Consider the following 24,906-nt stretch of genomic DNA (forward strand, 5'->3'; position numbering starts at 1 on the left):
GCTTTCCATGGGCTTGCACAAATGTATAAATACTGAGCACGTGTGAGCCTGAAGGCCATTTTGTCGACAGCTGTTGAGATGTAAGCATGGATGTATGTAATTGTCTGTCATTTAATCAGTTTGCTTATATTTTATGTGACTGTTATCCATCCGGATGTGTTTCTATATAGTAGAGCATAGAAATGGAACTACCCCGCCTGTTTATCTTGAATCATAACATAGGATGAGCGACAGAGTTCATCAGTCCTTTAATGAGTAAACTATTGGCAGAGCCTGCATCCTTTGTATTCTTCAATGGTCCTTAATTGTCTGAGTTCAGTGCCAGTGGAATGTTATTCTGATGATATAAGGGCCTAAAGATGAATAAAGTTGCCTAAAGTGTGTTCCTGTAACTAGATCAAGAAAAAAATCACTGATGGAGAGAGTAATAGCATTTCAGTTCATTCAAGCTGTTTAATGTTGTTTAGTGCAGTATGAGATGTTTTCCAGATAGGTGATTAGACCAAGAAGGTAGTAAGATAACTTGGGTCTGACTTTAACATCTGTTTGCTATTCATTCATTTCATCTAAAATTGCGGATTCTTTGTACTAATTATAGTTATCTGCAAAACTGCAAGACTGCCAATAAACATTTATATCCTAATCATGGCATTTCACTGCATCAGTTACATTATTTTACATTGTTTCTACATGTTGCTACCAGGTGTAGAGAGGACATGGATTAAAGCATGGCCATCTGACCATCTGGAGAGGTATGCCATTTAAACGGAATGATGCTTGCATTACCCAGATCTTGTATAAAAGCACTGTTCCGTGATGTTTCATTGGAAGTACCTCGACTTGAATAAAAAAAAAATGAATGTGCAGTTGACTGAAAAAACAATTTTGTTGAAAGGTACAGAAGCCTGGAGATTGTATTTATGGTTTTGTTTCTGAGCAAGGGTGTTGTTAGGGTAATAATTTAGAAGGTTTTGTGTGGATTGGTAGTGCCCACCATCAGGTTGTAACCCCAGATTTGTAGATGATTGTGTTTGTGTACCAGCACTGATTCACTGTATATGTTGTTTTCTCCATGGGCATGCAACCTTGGAATTAGAATATATAATTAAGGGGAGGACCCCTGTACAAAAAAAGCAAAATAGCATTTCAGTCAAATGTACTTTCCGTCCTTTTTTTTTTTTTTTTTTTTTTTACCATAAGTGATTCAGCCAAATATATCTTTGATGAAATGTCATAGAACCAAAAGCTACACTATATATCTTCATATTTCTAAATAATAAAAAAATCCTATCTACAACTGAAAAGTGAATGATGTTTCAAATGGATGTCATGAAATGAATTTGATTGTACTATAAATTGCTTAGGAGTGTCAGTACAGTAGTGTTTAAAAGAAAGAAAATGATGTTTATCTTTAATATTAGCAATATATTCACTGTCAGTCCTGGTTTACATTATCTAATTGCATTCTTTCAATTCTTTAATAAAACTGCATTTTAAAATTCTTATGAATTTTAGTCTTTTCTGTTTGGGTAATTATTCTGCTAAAAGCATGCCAATTGTGTAGTTTCTGTATATCAGTTTGCACTATACAATGTTGAAAGATAGGGAGGACACTTACTGGCCAAATGACAGACTTCAAAAGGAAGTTACAGAAGGATTGTTGACTTTTGTTTTCCTGCATATTCTAGAAGCTGGATCTGAAAAGAAGACTCATCTCAAGACATTATAACATGTTAGCTGAAATCCCAGTGTATGGCTGTCATGTGATGCATTCCACCTTATTTCTTTTGTGGTTATTCTTTTTTATCTATAATTAATTCAGCAGACTGACATTTTTGTCTAATAAATTGGCTGATTTTTCTATAACTAATAAAATAAAGCTTTCCTTTCATTCATCAGATACTATCTATAACAAGAAGTCAGCAAACCTTTTTAGTAGCCAATTATAGAAAGCATAACATTCTGTGTTGGGGTGTAGGGAGGCTTGCTATTAACAGTCACCTTGTTTTTGCCAAGCCTACTGTAAGATAATGTGGTTTCCCTTTCTGCTGGTTTCAACACTGCTTTGCAAGCAGTATAAGGCTTCCTTAGTATGATTTTGATGCAGTACCTTAGATCATCTTTATCACAGTTCTCACTTTGGCCATTTACATCACTCACTATTATGCCATTTGTCATTTCATAAATCTTAGTCGCATATCTGCAATGCAACACTGTGTTTCTACTTTCTTTTAATGCTAGTTATTATATTTACAGGTGGTCTTAGCGATAAAATGATTGCATATAATTTGGGAGCAAAACTGGGTGAAAAAAGAACAGTTAGGAACATTTAATTTTCAGTCTTACTGTTTTAGTTGTAGATTGTGTCATTCCTAATGTGTATACATCGGTTGTGCTGCTCTCCAGTCTTCATTTTGGCTATGTGTAAGTAATTCCTAAAACTGTGTTATAGTGATGTAGCACAGCTACCTTTCTGTGGGAGTGGTTACTGCCTTGAAACTGTAGTTTTATTGGCCATTTTGGGTCAATTCCAAACTCCTTGAGCTTCCTCTCTTAAAACCTGATTGCCTCGTGGTTTTGGCGTCTTTTCAGACTTGTTGGCTGTTGGTGAAGCACCCACCAAGAGGCGAAAACGCTGAGAGAAGAAAGGAGCCACTTTTGAGATTTTAAGTATTTTCTTCAGATTATTTTGCTAATTTTTTCTGCATAGCCGCCTACTTTGAGCATTTTCTGGCTTGTTAAACTTGATTTCTGCATTGGTAACTGTATTTAGAACACAACCTAGAGCTGTTTACTGAATTTCCTGTTTGCACTTATTTTTAAAATCGTTTTTTTCTTAAAACTTGCATTTTATCTGTCTCTGGCCTAGCACTCAAGTGTGGGGTCATTTACTGCACTGTTATAACTTGTTGATACTTGTGAACCTCTGCTATCTTAAAAAAAAAAAAAACAAAAAAATCTTACTTTTTTCCCACTTTTCTGAGATTTAAAAAAGTTCAGTTACAGGCTTGCTGTTCTGAACTGTTTGTAAGTTTCTTGGAGGCCATTTTTTGCTTGGACTAAAGCGAAGTCTCTCTGTTCATCAGTGGCAGTGATAAACATTGAGCAGCCTGCCTGCCCCTGTGGGAGTGGTTACTGCCTTGAAACTGTAGTTTTATTGGCCATTTTGGGTCAATTCCAAACTCCTTGAGCTTCCTCTCTTAAAACCCTGTTTTGCGCGGTTTTGTGCATATCGCAATAACGGGCAGCACCGCCTAATTGGGTTTAAACTATTCCTGGCTCCACAAAGTCTGCTCTTCACTTTTTCCCTTAGAACTGCTCTATCTCTCAAATTAAACACCATATTCTCATCCTAAGGCCCTTCACTGGTCCAAATAAGTAATCTTACAAGTTAGCACTATTAAACCATAAGCACTACTTACTCTTATACTCTCTACGATTATCTTGTCCCCTATTGGACCGTCTTAATTCAGTTCCCTGTATTACTCTAGCATGTCCAAAGGTCAGTCAATGGTTTCCTTTCCAGCCCAGCTGGTGAATCTGGGAATTTTGAGGCAATGTTACAACTGTCTCATGTACACGGACAACCATCTCCTCCTCCAAACAGGTTCAAATATATGTGAGAGATGCAACCATATAGCCAAACTGGAGGCTGAGCTCTCTCATCTCAAAACTGGTATAACCAGTCAGGAGGAGAAGGTAACCTCACACAACACAATTCCAGTATCACATAGTCCCACCACATCAGCGAACCAAACACATAAATACCCTAAAACATACTCAGAGGCTCTAAATAAAAATCTACCTAAGCAACAGAGACCTCCAAAGCAGACATCCAAGCAAACGCCACCTCAAAACAAAACACGCACAGCACATAGCCCACAAAGTCAGTGTGCCAAGCAGCCACAGCCCTTAAGGCTGAATAACGCACCCGATACTCTTGTAATAGGTGACTCTATTGTCAGACACACTGACGTCCCACTCACCAGGCTGAACAAGGAGAAGGTCACAGTGAGCTGCCTGTCGGGCGCTAGGATCCACCACATGACACAAGCACTCAGGTCACTCCAAAGCAAATACAAACATGACTCAGTCATTGTACATGCTGGTGTTAATGACCTGAGACGTACCTCCCTGAACTACATGAAAAGAGACGTAGAGGAGCTCTCTGATCATGTAGCCCAGGCCGGTATGACCCTGACCTTGAGCAGCATCTTACCCTCACCTAGAATGATGCCACAGTACAAAGACAAAATGATCGATTTTAACAATTGGCTAAAATTTTGGTGTCATTCATAGGGGATCCAGTGTCTATCAGCTGGGGATGACATGCTCGACAAGCCACGTTGCTTCGCTAGGGACGGCTTGCACCTGTCACCACTGGGCTTTCGGATACTGGCAAAGGCTCTGGCCACCCTCATAGTGCTTTTTTTAGGCAAGGCTCAAAAGTCAAACCCACCTCCATAGACAGCACAAGGTACAAGAAACTAAGGGTAATGCTGCTAAACGCCAGAAGTCTTAACCTCAAGATGCACGCACTCGAAGCTCTCCTCAGTATGGAGAACATCGATATCTGTGCAGTGACAGAAATCTGGTTCAAGGCTCCAGAGAGCACCCCAGCACTACCAGGTTATACCTCATATCATGCTTTTCGGCCCCAAAACCCAGACCGAACCACAAAAGGAGGGGGAGTTTCCATATTTATCACACCTCCAGGTTAGTGGCATTGCATGAAGTATCGGAGACCATCCATGTGCAACTAACAGTGGGCAAAACTGCTTTTCAGTTTATAGCATCCTACAGACCACCCACTCAAAGTCAAGAATCCCACTCGGCTTTCCTGAAAACATTGGAGAACATGAAGATCTCTCCAAACACCATTATATTGGGTGACTTCAACTACCAAAACATAGACTGGGAGCACTACTCAAGCCCCAGCACCTTAGCCCAAAGGTTCCTGGAAATTATAAACTCAAATGCTATGGAACAACTAGTCACCACTCCCACAAGAGGGGATAACATACTAGACCTGATCATCACCAACATGGGGACTCTATGCTCCATACCAGAAGTATATCCTTCATTGGTAAGATCAGACCATAAATTAATTTCACTGGATATCCACATCCCGACCCCACTCCCAGCCCAGAAAACCACAGTGAAAAACTTCTCAAAAGCGAACCTTTCACTTCTCAAAACTGAAGTGAAATCTTTCAAGGCCCCAGGGCCAGTGGAAACTACGGCCCAAACTGCAGAATCCTATATAAATGCATTCTACGGACATCTCCAGGAATGCATGGATCAAGCTATCCCAAACAAAACCAAGACCCAATCATCCAAAGGCAGGCGTCCAGTCTGGTGGACCCCATCCATAAATAGACTGTACAACAGAAGGAGGAAGATACTACATGATAGAGCAAAATCCCTAAAAGGGAAGGCATCTCTGATCAGTACTAGCAAAAAATTACGATCCCTCATAAAATCCTCCAAGGCCAGCTTTGAGAGAAAAATTGCACAGGACACTAAAGACAATCATAAGGCTTTTTTCAGTTATGTTAGGAACCTGGGATGCAACTCCCAGACTTGTTCTGAGTTGATTCTAAACAACAAAAAATACACTGAACCCACAGACATCGCCAATATCCTGGCAGACAGGTTCAGTGCAAACTTCTCCACCCCCTCCCCCCCAAAAAAGCAAGTGTCTATCCCGGCAGGGGGCTGCCTCCCAAACATCTCTGATGCTCAGGTGAAGGCTGCCCTCTCCAAAGCAAAAAACACTGCTTCCATGGGACCAGAAGGCATCCCGGGTTGCATCCTACATGAACTCCAAGAAGAACTAATCCCTCAAATAAAACAGCTGTACAATCTCAGCCTCACTACAGGATATGTGCCCACAGAATGGAGTACAGCAACAGTGGTCCCACTCCACAAAGGTGGAGCCTCCATGGACCCTGGAAACTATTGCCCCATAAGCCTGACTAGCTTAGTCTGCAAGGCTATGGAGAGGATCATCATGGAGCTAATAAACAAAGACATCGTGGACCTACAGACACTAGATCCTACCCAATTCGGCTTCGTCAAGGGCAGATCCTGCCTTTTGAACCAGGTTGACTTCTTTGAAACAGTCACCAAAGCCATAGATGAAGGGAAGATAGTCCACACAGCCTATCTAGACCTAGCAAAGGCATTTGACACAATTCCCCACGCGGGCATCATAGATAAGCTATCCAACTTAAATATAAACCCCTATGTCACAAGATGGGTCGCAAACTGGCTCAAAGACAGAAACCATAGAGTGAGAGTTGCTGGAGCCATGTCAGACTCGAAACCAGTCACAAGTGGTGTCCCACAAGGTTCTGTCCTGGGACCGCTCTTGTTCGGTATATACTTTTCCAAGGTACAGGCCAATGTGGGAGGACTATGGCTCACCAAGTTCGCAGATGACTGCAAACTGGGTGCCATAATCGACTCTCCAGCTGACACAAACATCCTTCAAAAAGGTCTCACAGAGACGGATAACTGGTGCCAGAGTCATGGTCTAAAGCTAAATGCCAAAAAGTCTATAGTCATACCCTTTGGCAAAAACAATGTGCCCACAAACTACCACATAGGCGGTAAACCATTAAGTACAGAGAAAGTAATTAGGGATCTGGGGACCCAAGTTGATAGCAATCTCTCCTTTGACAACCACATTGCCAAAGTGGTTAGAAAGACCTTCTACATGGCCCACCTCATCATGAAAGGATTCACATCTAGATCAAGAGAGGTAATCGTGCCCCTTTATTCATCCCTCATCAGGCCCCTCATAGAATATAATGCCCCTTTTGGGATGTACCTTACCCGACACCTGCAGCAATTAGAAAGACCCCAAAATTACCTCACCAAGAGGATCAAGGGACTCAAACAGATGCCATATGCTGCTCGGTTAAAAAAACTCCAGCTCTATTCAGTTGCATACTGCCTACTTCGAGGCGATCTATGCCTGACATATAAAGCTATGTCCAATCCAGAATTAATGGACATGCTCCACCTCAGTAAATCTAAATCCCTTAGAGCCACATGGTTCGAGGGACTTGAACCTCAGCACAGAAATAAATAGGACTTGCTGGAGGGACAGATTCATAACCCAGAGGCTCCCTTCGCTCTGGAATAGAATTCCAATTCATGTTAGGCAGAGCACCTCATTGAATCTCTTCAAGAAGAATCTTGATGAGTGGATGGGGGATCGTAGGTTTATTCCGGGGATTACTTCCGTGTCACTATTAGACAGAGGCACAGTAAACTAAACCGTAAAAAGGGCACAGTATACTCAAATCAAGGGGTGGCGTAAGCTAAACAAAATTGGGCTAGGCTTATAATTGCCCCAGGGCAGATAGCCTAGTATGAACCTATGAACCTATTAAGATCACTTATCATGATCAAGGTATCAGCTAAGCAAACAAGTAAAACCAAGGAAACTGCACAAATACAGCAGCAATTAAATGGTGTTCATTTACTGTCTGGCACATTAGTGCAGAAGATTAAGGCTCCAAACTGTTAACAAGCATCTTGTTAATGTCCTGTAGTCTAAGGTACTTAAATTTGATTCCTTCCACCTCCTTTTGCCTACTGTGTGACTTTGAGCGAGTAACTAACCAGACAGTGCTACTTCAGTTTGCCTAGAAAAGAGACACTGTTCAGTGGATTTACCCCTTAAATAAGTAAATAAAATAAAGTACCAGTATCTAAATAAAATCTCTGAATGTGCAAACTGTTGGCTGCTCTAAACAGGAAGCAACTCATTTTATTTGTCATGTCATTTGTAAATAACCAATAACATAGTTAAAAGTAAACTTTATAACATGGAAATGTCTGGATAATGATAGTTATTAATAACGTTTTTTTTTTCTTTGAAGATGGAAAGCTTTTTAGCTGGGGCTCGAACACATTTGGTCAGCTTGGCATTACTAAAGAGACAGCTTCTCTGTCTAGCCCACATCACCTTGTGAGTCTGGAAGGGATACCACTGGCACAAATTTCTGCAGGAGGTGCACACAGTGTCGCTGTTTCATTGTCCGGCACAGTATTCACATGGGGTCGAAATAATGCAGGACAGCTGGGACTTGGCAGCACAGAAGGTAACAATAAGCAATAACACTACTTTCAAGGAACCTTGTTTCACCATGAGTTAAAGCAGTGAGGAATAAATTAAATAGCAAAACATCTTCACAGAATTCAATTTTTATGTGAGATTATTCATCTTATGTTTAGTGTAAGTTTTGTTTTGCTTCACTCTGCTCTCAAGGTGAATTTCTTGGCATCCATATCTACATAATAGGTTGATTTTGACGAGTCCTGCTCATAAACATCTATATTGTGCACATTGTGTATTTTTACTGTTTACCTAAAGTTATTTGCTTCATTAATGTATTTATTTTTATTTGTTTGTTAACTGCTAAATTCTTAATGGGCAGAACCCATTTCTAGCTTAGGCAAGGAGAAAATGTCCACAATTTCCACAGTGTAAGCCATACATTTAAAAATACTTTGTGTTAAAATAGTGTTATAATGCACCACCAACCAGATAAATGAAATATTATTAAAGTAATCATGGCTTCCTGTGTACAGCATATTAATCAAAATATTTACAAAATGAACCTGGCTCCCATGGTGTACAGGGATGGACTATAACCCAGATGACCCATGATTGATTAGCGATGTAAGTATCTGAAGGACCAGGGCGGTGGAGGCTAAACTTGCATGGCTGATGCCAACTCACTCATCCTCAGGCTCACAGCCATTTGTAATACTTAGCAATATTTGGGTGTACCTCCTGCCTGCAATTGCTATATTGGCTTGCATTGCATTAGGCAGAGACTTTGCTGCAGAGTGAGGGAACATGAGGTGTGTGTAACAGCATGTACATTTCACCTGTTCATTCAAGACCACCACTGGAAAGTTTGCAGACAGCCTAGATGTTGACCACTCAGAAGGATTGGCAGCTGACTTGCTCCTGACCATTTAACTCACAACAGAATTGGATGGGCCAGTAAGGCTTCCCAGTCAGGGCCAAATAGGCCATATGGCTCTCATCTAGCTTGGGGAGGGCTGGCTCCTGCCCCTCTGGAACAGATGGACTGTATGTATGCCGGTAGTGTCTCTCAGGCATGGGGAAGGTTACATTCAAAATATTAGCAACAAAATGTAAAAATAACAACCAGTAGCAGAAGACAAAAACTGACTAGTCACAAAAAGATATTATGTACCAGCTTTACATCATTTTGTCATGTACATTTACAAGTGCAGAAGTGGAATTGGAGGAGTGGCAAGGAAAGAGTGAGAAGCAGGTTTAACCTTGGAAACAGTAGAGAGCAACACAGGTGTTTAGTGGATAAAGCAAGAAATAATGAATGGTAAATAAATAGTTATAGTAGACTGAATAGTAAAGGTTGTAAGATAACAGTGAGCAGGAGAGAGAAGCCATGTAAATGGTGTGATGTATGAAGAAATTAACCTAGTGCAAAGTAGTGTTGATTTAGTGATACGTACTGATTGTGTCATTTACATTTGTAACGCTCAAACATTTACTGCTTGAGTTTGGGTTTAGAGATACCACATGAGAAAGGCTTTCCTAAATAGTGTCATCAGAAGATCTTATGCAAGCTTGAGGAAAGCAGTTCACAAACTTGAAGATTTCATCAGAAAACAGGGAATTACCAAAGAGATTTGGGTTCCCATTTTAAGTTGTTAGAATCTGTTAAGTGAGATGTTCAGTGTGATTATACAGAAATATATGCTAACTCTGAAATTGCTGTATCAGAGTATTCCCTTTTTCTAAGGTACAGCAGTCTTGGAGTTTATATGTGTAAGTAGCAGGGGTATGGGGGTGTAGCCCCCATATCAGGGGGTGCCTCCCCCATGAAAATGTGTAGCAATGACTTCTGCAATTCACTGTTAACGTCTGTGTTTAATCAGATTCACGCTTCTAGTTTTGGGATTCACATTATTGTCTGTCAATCTTCTGAAAGAGCACCAGGTGATTTGATTTAGACTGAGAAGCTGAAAGTCAAAGTTTTAAAGATCTAATTTAGCACAAAGAAATTTACTGCTCACATAGTGAGGTAATAGCAAGACATTTTTATACTGTTACAAACCAGTCAGCAAGCAATAACTATTACAGATAAAGTGCTGAGAAAGTTTTAATTGGCAGAGAGGCTTTCTTGAGAGGCCAGTCAGGAGATGTCATGGAGTTTGAATCAGCTAAGACTCAATGCTCATCACTGACATTTCTAGAAAAGGATTTCAAACCTAAAAGACACAGAACTCCTGAAAATGAAAAGAAAGAATGCAATTTTAAGGACAACTTAAGATGGCAACTTTGGATGAATTGAAATAAGTTCTGCAGCCAATACAAATGCACTGACAGAAAGTCTGCACAATTCACTAATATAAATGCTTCACTTGCCGAAATTATGAGAAGAAATGAAGAATTTAATCTAAGAATATCCAGCTATGAGAACATTATCTCCTACAGTGTATTAAAAAAAACTACCAGTCAACAAAAGCCAAAGTCAACCCTGAAAGAAAAAAATGGCTTGCTGATCAACAGGACCTACATCACAAAACTCCCAGGATTTTTTGGTCAACCATAATGCAACTCCTGAAGCCTGGGAAACACCCACAGCCTAACCTCCCTACCCTCTGAAACTAACTTCAACATAGCCTGCATTTTACTAGCCATTTCATCAATACAGCCATAGTACTTAAAAAAACACAGCTCCAGTCCACTCCCACAAATCTCCAACTGTTAACAACTTTAACTCCTTCACTTTCCACCCCGTATCTAGCACCATGATAAATCGATACCTCACTAAATTGAGTCACTCTAGGCCCAGACAACCTCCCTGCAGAACACCTCAGACTAACTGCTGTTGCCATTGTCTACCCTGCCTATATCCTTATAAACAGATATGTACAGGAATCACTGCTCACTACTGAATGGAAACAATCCTATATCCTGCTACTGTAAAAAGGTGGCTCCTCTACTGAACTCTCTAACTTCAGACCCATTTCCATACTCACTCCTTTGTCTAAATTCAATGAAAACTCCATCCACTTCCAATTACTATCTTATCTTTTAGCCAACAACATCCCAACATGGATTTCAACCCTCCCACAGCAGTGGCACTATTCTTCTGTCTTTCCTTAACACTATTCACAAATAGAGAAATTATGATTATTTTGTGTAATCAGCCTTCCTTGACTTATCAAATGTCCTTGATACAGTCTCTCACTCCAAACTCCTCTGCTAGTTCTCATCCCTTGGTCTCTTTTTCTCTCTTACCCTAGAAAGGTTTAATGCCTACCTCACCTACTAGGCACAGAGTGTAAAATGGCAACAGTCCAAATCCATGTTTCTTCCAGTACCAGCTGGAGTCCCTCAAGGCTCAATACTTCACCTTTGTGTTTCCTCATAATCATTAACAATTTTCCTCTTGCCTCCACTAACTCAGACCTTATCCAGTTTGCCAATGATTCAGCCATTATCAGCACAGCCAAAATAATCCCCGACCTTCAGAATGTCACCCATCCTTTCTTCACCTCAGCTGAAGCCTAGCTCAAATAATATGACTTCGTACAAAACCTTGATGGTTAGTGCTATTCATCCCAAAGTCAAGCTTGGATATAAAATCTAACTTTTCTCTTCTTTCCTCCAATCTTATCACCCTTTAATCTGTTACCCACACAAAATTTCTAGGTATCAGTGATGAAAATCTAAAATCTGACCTCCATGTCCAAAAGGTAGTCAAGCAAACAAACCAAAATCTTGGACTGCTATATGGTGCAAAATCCAATTTAACACAGAAACATGCAAATGCACAGTTGCCTACATACATCTCACACTCACATTTGCTCCCCCATCTTCAAAATTTACATTCAGCCTAGTTTACAAAACTTGAGTAATGCTGCAATAATATTTGCTACTAGTGAAAACAACAGAACCTACTAGTACACCACCATAAAAAAAGTCCGCTGGCCTGAATACCCAAATTATCTCAACTTTTGTTAACTCAAAAACGGTACATAAAATTTTATACATTGCAAACAATTGTCCATCCCTTAAGAATTTTTGTCAGTGGTATAGTTAACATAGAAAATATTGCTCCTTCAATAAATTTTTGGCCTAGGTCATTTCCTTCTATAACTCCCATGGTGACTCAGTGTATTGTAAGCTTGTTTGTTAAAATCTGGCACTCCCAACCCACCACCAAGTGACAGATCAGCAATTCCAATATCTTTTAGGCCTCACTAAAGTCATATTTTAAGAATACCTGGATTTGTCACTGTATCTCACCCCTGGATAAATCCCTGTCTCTGACTGCCTCCATTTCAACTAAATAGCCTTTTCCTCGTGTAGTCAAAAAGGATTAGGAGTTGTGTACTTACCATGACTTGGTACTGTGTTGTCCATTTTCATTCTTAAACCAAGAAAAATATCCCAAAAATAAATAGGTGGAAACCACAACTTAAAAAACATACAAATCCACCAAGGCAAGCCCAGAGTAATCCAGAGACAGACCAAGGCAAACCCAGAGTAATCCAGAGACAGACCAATCCAATTTAGAGTAAAAACATGTTTGTTTTTGTTTACTACAGTCTTCTTCAGAAACAACTAATGAATTAACTAACCACACACACATATATATGTATATATATATATATATATATATATATATATATATATATATATATATATGTGTGTGTGTGTATATATATATATATATATATATATATATATATATATATATATAGATATGGTTCCCCTTTATAATCTCGAAATACTGAAATCTCGAATTTCAGTATCTCAAAACCATAAAGGCGAATGCTCAAAATCCCGAAACCCCAAAACCGCGAAACACAAAATCACAGACATTTAACACACCATACACCAAACAACACATGCACCATCCTACCCACACTACAACAAATCAAACAACAAAGCATACACAAACACAATAACACAAATCAAAACACCTACACTACATATAAGCAGGGGGGCAAGCACCCCTGTGCCCCCCACACACCCCTACTTATATATACTAACTCCAAGATCGCACAAACAGAAAAGACAGCAAACTCACACCCAGACATTCTGCAGTCCCTCACACACACACACACATCATGCATATACAAACACCAACACATCCAACACTTACACAGTCATACTTTCACCTGCCACCCACACGTACAACTTACAAACACACTTGCATATATCCAAACTCCCACCCAAAACCCTTGCAAAACATTCACTTACCTTAAAATCGCACCTAAATCCACACACTACACCAGATGCCATCCACACAAAACACTGCACGTAACGTAGCGTAAAGCCATAACCGTAAATTTGAGATAGTCTAATTTGTGATTATGCACTTTCACTATTTTAAAAATTCACCTTTATGGTCTCAAGATACTGAAATTCGAGACTTCAGTATTTTGAGAGTATAAAGGGGAACTAATATATATATATATATATATATATATATATATATATATATATATATATACCTTTAAAAAAATAAATAAATAAATATATATATATATATATATATATATATATATATATATATATATATCTTTTCAATTAAGACAATCAATTATTCAATCAAATAAAAAAATAAAACATTTAAAGAGCCACTGCTTCCTAAACCAAAAATATACCCTAAAGCATACACCTAAGAATCCCACATACTTATTTATGTACAATGTATTAGTAAAATCATTTAATCCCAGGAAAGTGTCGGCCCCATTTTTATTTGCCATAACGTCTCTCTCTGTTCAATTTTATTCCTATAATCCCCCCTCTTAAATCTTTCGGAATTTGTTCTAATATTGCAAATAAAATGTTTTTATAACTACAGTTTAACTTATGTTTACATAGGGCATTATTGGTGTCTTTTTTCTTTATAGAACAAATATGGTCTTTAACTCTTTCCTGCAAACTTCTCTTGGTCATCCCAATATAGTAAAAGCCACATTCGGAGCACACTGCAATATAAACTATATCATTGGTTTTACAATTAAAAACCCCAGAAATGGGTAGAGTCATTTGTCAGCGTCTTAAACTCACAAAATGCCCTTCCAGGACATACCTACAAATGGAACAATATCTACACTTATATATCCCTTTGGTTCCATTTGATTCCACCTTTTGGAAAGAAACTTTACTAGTATCACTTTGCAATAATTTCTTACTATTATAATTACTGTATTTCTATAAACAAACTTGGGGGGAAGCACCAACCACTTTAACCAAATCAGCATTTCCTTCTATTATTTTCCAGTTCAAATATCAAAATTGTCTACAGTCAAATCAAGGCAACAGGTCATATGATCCATATTTTTATGTTGATCATTTTTATTGCTCAAGGGTCTGGTGAGAATAGGAGAAAAATCTGTATTCTTTAATTTAGTTTCTTGTGGTATTCTTATTAACTTATGTTCCCTATACCACCTATCAGCAAACATCAATATTATAAACTGTAATACTTTTCAAACTGAGCCCCTGGTTGTCATCTTACAGGCCCTAATTAATTGGCCTCTAGGAATATTCTTTTTTATAAAATAGGGGTGATTGCTGCTAAAATGGAGATAGCTGTTGGCGAACATTTGCTTCCTATGTCTGCATGTCCTCCCTACAATTGAGTGAATTTAAAGACATGCAGGTAGGTGCGTGCATGTGTGGGTGTGCCTTCCATGAAGGTTTTTGTTTTCTATTTTTTTTTTTTTTATTAAAAAAATAGTTTGGGCTACTTTAGGGGTAGGAGAGAAAGACATAATGGAGGAAATGCAAAGAACATCAGGTATGTGTTTTTAGTTTTAAAGAACGTACCTGATTTTCATTGTACTTCCTCCATGCTGCCTCTCTGGTATGTACGGAATCTGGACTATAAATTTTTTAAAATTTTTGTTAAAAAAAATAAATAAAAGTTAGAGTATACAAACGGAAAGAAGTCCGGGTGACCAGACATTTTTCCATTGATATATTCTGGGATTGACAACAGGCACGCTGGTTGGGCTGGCCAATCAGCGTGCTCATTTTCAAATATTAACGGCCAGTCATTGTATAATTATTATTATTATTGTTATGTCCCGAATAAGGTAAGCAAATCTGCACCATTTAACCATTACTGGAAATAGAAAAAACATGCAGTCAGTTGAAGACATTGAGGCTGGGCTGTTGGATCTCTGAAAGGTGAGATAAGAGATCGTGATTGGGCTCCTAAAACCATGGAGGAATATTTAATATGAGACCAGAGAAAGGGGAACCACACATGATGAGGTCAAGAAGTGAAGAATGAGTATGACAAAGCTCTTCAACTTGCAGACTTTTGTAGAAACCTCAAGAGCAGTGGTAGATGGGGATAGGCATATAGGAGATTGGAGGGAGACTGACCGTAAACCCAGGCATTCCTCGGTGATTCCCCCAGAAGGGGAATTACAGCAAGGTATCTACTCTATTTGTTTGGGGGGAAAGGAAGAGGGTCATAATAAGGGTGGCCCCAATGGCTGAAGCTCAGTTTCACAATTGATTGATTGATTGATTGATTGAGGAACCACTCATGAGAAATCAGACTAGACTTACTGAGTCGGTCTGCCCGAGCACTGACTTTCCCCAGTATGGGTGTTGCATTTGGAAATGGATTGAAGAAATTGTCCATACCAAAACCCTCATGGCCTCCCTGCACAAGGGGCAGGGACAGGTTCCTCCTTGCTTGTTGATATGCTAAACTACTGGCATGTTGTCAGTGTGCATCACAATAGTTCCAAGAGGGGTAACATCTTGAAAGGCTTATCATGTGAGTAGGGCAGCTCTCACCTCTAGGATGTAGGTATGCCACCTAGTCTGCAGGGAAGATGACGTGCTTTGGACCAACATTCACTTGAGAATTTTTTTATTTTTTTACCCCAGATGGGCTAGAAAGTGTTTCTGGTTACTATGGCTGTGGACGGGAGGGGGGGTGGGTAAAAGAAACAGCCTGCCTAGGAACAGGTTGTACAACTGGATACACCAGCAAAGATGACATTTGTAAATTGGTTTTGTAGGAATAGAAGCATATGCTTGCAGATTTAATCTTGCTGGGGGGAACGTGACAGCGAGTCCCACACTAGATTTCTGAATGATGTGATGTAGTGAAGAATCAAAGATGCCATCTGGTGTGTGGTATTCAAAAGAGAGCCTAAGAATTCCACATCTTGTACAGGGGATAGATTTGATTTGCCAGATTTATAGTAATGCCCAGGGATATGAAAATTTGAAACAGGTAATCCTGGGCTTGTAACAGTTGATAACTGGTTGGAGCAGAAAGGGGGTAGAAGTTCAGAGACAGAAACACCTGAAAATCCTTGAACCTGAGGTGAGAGCCCCTAATGCCCTACATATGAGAAGATATCATGGGGGCTGTGTTTACTCTGAAGGGCAGAGTTCTGAATTGGTAGTGACTGGCTCCCATCCAGAAACAAAGATGTGTTTTGGGGCACATGTTTAATTTGATGTAATAGTATGTGTCTTGAAAAATGAATAGAGTACCTCCAATCATCCTAGTACAGAAGCAGCAGGCTGGACTGAACCATGTCCATCTGGAACTTTGACTTGTCTACATATAGATTGTTTAGAAAATGTAATAACCTCTGGATATAATGCTTAGCACTAGGGCATTGATTGTTAAGCTGGTCCAAGCATCCAGGTGGTGCAAAAAAAATGTCTCAGTCAAATAGCGCTTCAGGGGCGCTGACAAGGTCTGTCAGAGGAGATTCTCTGAAGCCCTGGTTCTGCACAGCACCTCTGCTTCTGGGACCCAAGCTCTGATACCTAATCTCTTAGGAATGCCCATACCCTGATACAGACAAGCAGATTCAGCAAGCACATCTGTGAAGCTAAGCTACCAGAGTGAGGGGTTGGTGAGAAGTCCATGTGGGTCCAACTCTGAGAAGTCAATGCTGGGTTTCACCGCCTGAGAGACCCTGTTTGTCAAGTAGGAAAAGGAGTAGAGATATGATCCAAAGGGTACATAGTAGCCCAGTACTGAATCTATTTTATTTATTTATTTTTGGGAATAGAGCATTGGTCTGCAGGGATCTTATACTTATGTTGTTAGCCATGGATCTAGTGGAAAGTGAAAACGGCCATCTAGATAGTGAAACTTTGGCCAATTTTAGTTCTACAAATGAAACAACTAATTCCAGAGAATGGCCAATAAGCCAAAGTCTTCAAGGAAAGAGGGCAGGTTTAGTTCCAGAATCCTAGCTGAAGGTGGAAAAACATGTTCATGGTGACAAAAAAAAGTATTCTTGGCCAGAAAACCACACTGGTTGAGCTCCTGTACAAGCTATGACAGGAAGGTACTGTCCAGATGTCCATGGACTAAGAAAAACAACATACAGTCAGGACGCCGGATCAAAGGGAAGATATGGATCCGAAAAAGTTGCACTGGCTCAACAGTTCGAATCCAAAGAAGGTTCTGATTTGAGAAGTGAGTAACACTTGTCTGTCAGACCTTAGGCTTAGGATATGAAGAGGTTTTTGTTAGAAACTGACTGACTCAACAGGTCAGATCCGAAAGGGGTTTGGATTCAAAAAATGCCTGACACTTACCTGTTGGATCCTAGACTTAGAATCCAAAGAAATGTTGTTTATAAACTGCACTGGTTCAACAGTTCAGATCCAAGAAGTGTCTGGCACTTGCCTGATGGATCCTAGGCTTTTGGTCTGAGAAAGAAAGGATTAGTTAAGCAGATCAGATCTGAAGAGAAATCAGGATCCAAAGGAGTTTTCTGTTAGAGACCACTGGGCTCAGTAGCTGGAATCCAGAGGGAGTCTGGTTCCCAGAATGGCTGGCACTACCTGTTGGATCTCAGGCTTAGGATCCGAAGGGAACAGAAGTCCAAAAATAGGGCCATTTTAAGTATAGCTCTTACACCTTAAAAAGTTGATTGACTAACAGGATTTGTATTTTAACAATTTTATGAAGGTGGCACAGACCAGGAACCATAGTCGTAGGATCCAAGAAGTGCTTCAGATCCGAGAACAGACAGATCAGAGGTTTGGTAATGAAGATGGCTCAGGACCAGGGAAAAAGTAAGCAATCCTTTAGCTCTGAGGAGCGCTGCAGATCCAAAGGAAATTAGATAGTCCAGTGTGGTATCTTAGGACCCTAAAGTGCTGGATTACAGGAAGGTTTAGCCTTCTGAGGGAACCCAGTATAAATCAGATCCGAGGAGTAATTTATGATCTGTGGAGTTCTCCGGACATCTCCAGTGCAAAGCTGCTGTATAATGCTTGCATTGATAGCAGGGTCCTTATTAGTCAGATCCAAAGGCCTAGGACCCAATGACATTCTGCATACCTTAGGTTCGCTTTCATGAGGCTATTTCTATCAGATCTCAGCGGAACTAAGGATATAAGTGAGACTCTAGGAAATTTAGAACTGATGGATTGGATCTGAGATCCTAGTATGTGTTGATCTGTTTCTTTAAGGTGGGGGGGGGGGTTGAGCCCCAAGAAACCAGCAACACTCCCAAGACTTGAAGAGCTGTATAAAACTCTGTACCCCAAGGTCCTGAACAGGGCAACCTAAAGCAGATGCACAAGATCAAGAGGAGACAAAAGTCTGTGCCCACTAATACTTTCTATCTAGACGGAGTGGTTTTTAATCACTGACTTTTCTGGCAGTCTAAAAACATAAGCTTATGTAGGTCTTAAGAAATTTGGATCCAAGCCATTGGATCTGAAGCCCTGTAAGGTAGTTTCATTTTGTTGTTTTCTTTTTTATTGAATTGTCAGAGACTTGCTAGAAATTCACAATTTAAACAAGACACACAGATATTCTGTACACTAAGGGATATGCTGGAAGGGCACAAAGCAAGTAGTTGCTGAACAGCTAATCAAAGGAAAATGAAAACTCAATGGCTTCCTTAAATAGGAATTGTATTTCACAGACAATCATGGTGATAGGGTGGAGCAGTGGTTAATACTGTTGCATCACAGCAAGAGGTTCTCCGGTTGAATTGTCGGCTGGGGTGCACTCTGTGTGGAGTCTGCATGTCCTCCCTGCATTTGTGAGGGTTTCCTATGGGTACTCCGCTTTCCTCTCACATTCCAAAGACATGCATCTAGAGCGTTTCTCCCCAGGCCTCTGCTGAAAACAGGCTCTGTCCTAGTTGGACTTTCCTGGTCAAGAAATGTTAAATAAAATAATTTATCAGTAACCCACACACAAAGCCATATAAATTAAGAGGAACAGTCCAAATACTGCTAAAAAGGAATAGGGGAAGCAGAACAAAAACCTGGACCAAAACCACTCCAAGGACAAACCAATGCTCTCTCAGCTAGCAAGGAAAGAACATATGTCTAGCTAGAAGGCAGAAACATTGCTTCCATCAAGCAAACAGCCGCATCTGAAGTTGGATTTGTTTTAAGGCAATAATTCATACTAATGGACAAAATCAGACCCTAGGCACTCCAAGAAACCGGAAAAGCAGAAGGCCACTGCTGTAATGCTTCATACATTAATAAATATAGTCTAAAAGGGACACAAAAGAACAAAGCTAGACCTGAGAAGCTATAGAGTGGAATCATCTAAAAAAACAATGAAGTAAATAAGAAAAGGGACAAATATAAAACAATATAGAGTGAGGCAAGAAACAGCAACAGAGAAAGTAAATTCACATAACAATCTTAATGAAAGTAGACTACAAAAGAAAACTTTACAGCACGAGAATTAGTAATTGTCTGTCTTCCCAGTTAGGTGGCAAACGAGATCTGGGGAGTTAGAGGTAGTGTAGTGCATTATGGGAAGAGGGAGGAGCTGGAATCTAGTATCCAAAGTCTGGGAAAATGCAGCTGAGTCGGATCTGAGGATCGGCTCCATAACCCATCAGTGAGGAATAATGAAAAGGACAAGATCGGAGCATTTGTTTATGGTTTTATGCAGAACAACTATTCTATAAGGTAATCGCCTCTAATTCCTCTCAAGGTCTTATAAGCCTAGCCAAAAACATCTATTCAAAAGTTTCCTCCATCTTCAAGGAGGGCAAGACAAGATAGGCTAGGCGAGAATCAGAGGCTGGCATGTAATGGAAATTTGTTCCAGAGGAGAGGAAGGTGCTAGTGCCAGCACATCTTATTTATCTGCTGATGAAGGTTTGGTTCCTTTAACTGGGTACTTGATGTATCATTTGTCCTCTGAAGGAATAGGAGGGTTGGATCTTTCATGCCTTAAAAGGCTAGACGTAGATCTCCATGGAGAAGTCTGTAAGAAACTGAGTGTAGAAAGAGAGTTGCCAGTCTATCCTAATAACTAAAAATTTTTGATGCCACTGATCGTTTTAGTTATGAATCTCTGAGGTCTCTCAAGCTGAGTGATACATTTAGACAAACACATGCCAAACAGTACATTATATTCAATAATGGGTCTGATGAGATATGAGTAAAGGGGAATTAAGACTTCTTTGGATCTAGTATAGATGGCTTTGAAAACTAGAGCCACTTAGAAGGATTTCTGAACTAAAGCAGAGACATGATGGTCAAAAGGTATGGGACTGTCAACACTAATACCTACATCCCTTATAACAGTGCCTGACTGGAGGGAGTGCATCACCTATGTGGTATGTGAAAATGTTTTGCTACAAAAATGAATATGCTGTATTTTTTCTCACATTTAATTTGAGACCATTGTTTATGCACCAGTTTCAAACAGTGTCTAATTCATGTATATCAAACAACAACACACAGTTTATAGTTGTCTACAAACTGAGATAACCAAGGGTCAGCAGCGTTGGCCTGAAGGTCTGAGAAATAGATGCCAAGTAGAAGAGGGCCCAACACTGAGCCATGTGGTACATGACTGGTAATATTTTGCTTTCAGAAGTGGCACCTGTGATTCTAACCACATGAGTTCTATCAGCCGGTTAGCTGTCCACATCACAACATAATAATTTATATTCAGATTTAGAAGTCTGTTGATAACACATGTATGGTGAATAGTGTAAAAGGCATTGGCCAGATCCAGATATGTATGTACTGCATAACCACTATCCACTGCTTCAGTTACTTTTTTCAAAGAAATTAATGAGGTTAAAGAAGCAGGACTGTTCTCCAACAAATTCAAATTAACGAGTATCCAGGGTTAAGAAATTTTCAATGTCCAGATTAATGAGATGTGAAATAATATGCTCCATAGTTTTACATATGAGGCTAGTGAGACTCATGAATCTATAGTTACCAGGGTCCATGGTTAGGCCACCATGAAGTAATGGCATTACAATCCCTGTTTTCTGTAACTAGTAAACAAGCTTAGAATAAAGATGTTAAGTAGTAGTTTAGATAGGCTATATTTGGCACTGATATTCAGGCAACCTGGTATATTATCAGAGCCCATGGATGAGGTTTTGTCAGCTTTTGACAGGATTGAGAGAATTTGCTCCATTGTAACTAAAGAAGCGTCATTGTGACTGTGGAATCTGTGGAAAAGTTATAACTGTGGATAGAGAAAAATTTGCACTGAATTTATCAGCTAAGACATTTTGGTCTCCTTTGGCCTCAGCTCAGCACATCCTCTTTTGCAAACCTCATCCCTAAAATAAAAACAAATACTTTATTGCTCCCTGAAGGCAATGTGCTCTACTGCTTCTGGAAAGTAAAATGCAGTGCTGCCGCTTTCAACGATCGTGTATCATGTTGCATACTAATTCATGCCTCCTGTAATTCCTACTGTAGTGTCACTTTCTATAGTGTGGTGTTCTGGTGTCTTCTCTACATTATGAGCAAGCATTGTATCGTGTACTGCATGTCTGTGCATCTGATATGTATGTGTGTTTAACTGTATTCTGCATGTTTATATGTGTGTCTGTTCCACTGTACATTGTATACAGATTGCTACTTTTCTGGAGCTTTTCTACACAAGCCTCCACTGAAAAGGGATTTCCAAATCAGTAGGACTTTCTTGGTAAACAAATACAAATTAAATAAATAAATGTTTTTCAGCTAAATCTTAAAGCATTTACCATTGTATAGTCTTTACAACAAAACATTACTTACAGGCTCAAAACAAAGATAGTTAAGTACATTCCCTATTCTTCCTGAAAGCATGCTGGATGACATCCTGTTGATAGGTTCATAGGTAGATGCTATGTTATCTGTCTGCAGACTATTACAAGCCTAGCCTATAACCAGAGGTGTCTGTTGATAGCAACATGGTATAGTCTTTTGAAAATAGGCTTTAATGATTTTCTCCAAATGTTCAATGATACACTTTGAAATGGCTGGCTCCTTGGTACAGTCAGACGTTCGTCTGTACCACCAGTGACTGAGTTTCAGGCAAGTGGCACAGGAAAGTTGAGACCTGGACAGAGGACAGGACATACCTTTACAGTAATTAACTCCTTTTTAACTCATATTGAAAGGAATATAATAGTAATGGCATCTGAAGGCTGAGCTACTGTTAATTCTAAAATGGATGCCTCCATGACATTTAAAATGCTGACACTATTTTATTTAGTGTCTCATTCAACAATTTATAAGGGTTTCCATCAGATCCAGAGTTTTGCCTTTTGTTTTATTTTCTTTCTTCCCCTCTGTTTACTGAGCGTCATATCCCTTCTTCCTCCCAGCCCCTTCATTCTCCCATGACACCCAAGACGAGAGAGCAATTATGCCAATACACTCATGTCATTCTATGAGGGTGGGTAGGAACCTCTTAGATGAGAAACAATTTGATCAAGCAGCTATTAATCCTACTTTCAGAGGCATTTTTTAGGTATCCGTCTAGGAAAGCCATAAAAACACACACACTTCTCCACATGCTTGGGCTCGTTGCCCATGCTGTTTGATATTACCACCCCTGGCTCCGCTCATTTACTTCTGGTTACTCCCACTATAACACCCAGCTTCTATTCTATGTCAGTAATATAGTGGGGCTTACTGCCTCCCTTCCCCCAGGATGGCCAAGTTAGCATTGGCACTTACTCTCATGCTCCCTCACCAGCTCCCCGATCTCTAATCAGTCCAAGTCATCTGCGTCGTGATCAGGTCTCTAACCCTCTGAACAATGAAGCTGGAAAATGTAGATGATTATAGCAAGCACAGGATGTTTAGCTTCAGTAAAAACTAATATATTCTATGTGTGAACAAGTATATTATGATTGTCAGTTATTAAAAAGAGGGAAACGCTGTTTATTTTTCTCCCAGGTAAACAGAAACCTCAATTAAGTTACTAAGGGCAAATACTACAATATACTGAAAATGCCCCCCCCCCCCCAACATTTTCAGTATGAGTGCTAAACAAAACTTTTTTTATTATTTAGTCCATTAAGCAGTTGATGTTAAATGTAGATTTCCCCTTTGTATTATTTAAAATATTGTGTTTATATTTTCAGCTCTGATTGTTTAAAAGGCAAGATTTGTCACACACTAACATTATAAAAATTAATATTTTTTGCAAGTTTTTTCTAGAGTTATTCTAAAACAACTGGAATAAACCATGCCTATTTCAGTAAGAAAATGTTCATCTTTAAAAAAAATTAACAATTTCACTAACACAGGCTCATCTATGACTAATGTTGACAGATGGGTTCTAGCAGTAGTCATGGTTACTGCTGGCTGCACACCAGCACTGCGTTAGCAGTACTATGAGTAATGTGGCACAGAGCTCTCATGGTAGTCATGGTTACCACTGGCTGCACGCCAGCACTTCCTTAGCAGTACTATGAGTGATGTGGCACAGAGCTCTCATGGTAGTCATGGTTACTGCTGGCTGCACACCAGCACTACCTTAGCAGCACTATGAGTGATGTGGCACAGAGCTCTCATGGTAGTCATGGTTACTGCTGGCTGCATACCAGTGCTGCCTTAGCAGTACTATGAGTGATGTGGCACAAAGTTCTCTTAGTAGCTATGGTTACACCATTTAATTAGGACAAAAGTGTAATGCACTGAATTCTTAGGGCAGATCAGGATTGCAGTATGTAGTGCATTCTTTAGAGAATTTAGGACTGTAATGTGTGGTGAATTCTTTGACGAATTCAAGATTGCAGCGTGTAGTGGATTCTTAGGAGAAGAATAACAGTATGCAATGAATTTTTAGAATAACAATATGCAATGAATTCTTAGGAAAAATCAGGAATGCAGTGTGCAGCTTCGCTATGTATACACATGATGGTTTTCCAAAGCATTTTCTAGAGAAAAAAATGGTGTTACATACTTATATACTTATATATATATATATATATATATATATATATATATTTTTTTTTTTTTTTTTTGCAGACGAATGCAGTCCTAATATTGTCAAGTCACTGGAGAGCAAGAAGACAATTTTTGTTTCCTGTGGAGAAGAACACACGGCCATTTTGACCAAGGTTTGTATGACATAGCAGTACTTGTTTGTCTGTAACAGACATTTCTTCACACTCTCTTCTGTCTTGTAGCACTCTTGACTGCTAACAGCATCTAAAAAGACCACATCTGAAGTCGAACCAAACATCAAATTATGTTCTTGAATTTGTTAAAAATACAACTATCAGGATTAGCTGTCAGTTTAACACTAGCTGTGGTGAAGAAGAATACCTCTCAACTGTACAGAGTTTTGCAGAATGCCCAGATTTTTGCTCATATTTTTGGCCCACTTTTCATAACATCGTGGTTTTCTGACAAATTAGTGGCAAATCAATAAAGAATGAAGTTAGAAAGTAATGACAGACATTTGAGTTACAGACTTCATATCATTCAGAAAAATTCATGCTAATGCAAAACTTGTTATTCTATCAACTTTCTAAGTTTGTAAGAGCAATATATAAAAATTGTCCCTATTTTTGGTCCTTTGTCCTACTTTTATTTATGTCTTTGTCCAGATTTCTTGCTCTAAGAGG

General features: G+C 39.4%; 1 protein-coding gene across 4 annotated transcripts in view; it reads left to right on the forward strand.

Moving 5' to 3' along the window:
• LOC122793445 (probable E3 ubiquitin-protein ligase HERC4) overlaps positions 1 to 24,906 on the forward strand; it is a 1,684,714-nt gene that overhangs the window by 1,159,241 nt on the left and 500,567 nt on the right. For all 4 annotated transcript variants that reach the window (XM_044061446.1, XM_044061448.1, XM_044061445.1 and 1 more), the window contains 2 exons: positions 7,896 to 8,117; positions 24,305 to 24,396. In XM_044061446.1, coding sequence (XP_043917381.1) covers positions 7,896 to 8,117; positions 24,305 to 24,396 — 314 coding nt within the window. The remainder of the gene's footprint in view (positions 1 to 7,895; positions 8,118 to 24,304; positions 24,397 to 24,906) is intronic.

The sequence above is a fragment of the Protopterus annectens genome, chromosome 2.part0 (genome assembly GCF_019279795.1).
Source record: "Protopterus annectens isolate FY-2018-M chromosome 2.part0, PAN1.0, whole genome shotgun sequence".
NCBI classification, from domain to species: domain Eukaryota; kingdom Metazoa; phylum Chordata; order Ceratodontiformes; family Protopteridae; genus Protopterus; species Protopterus annectens.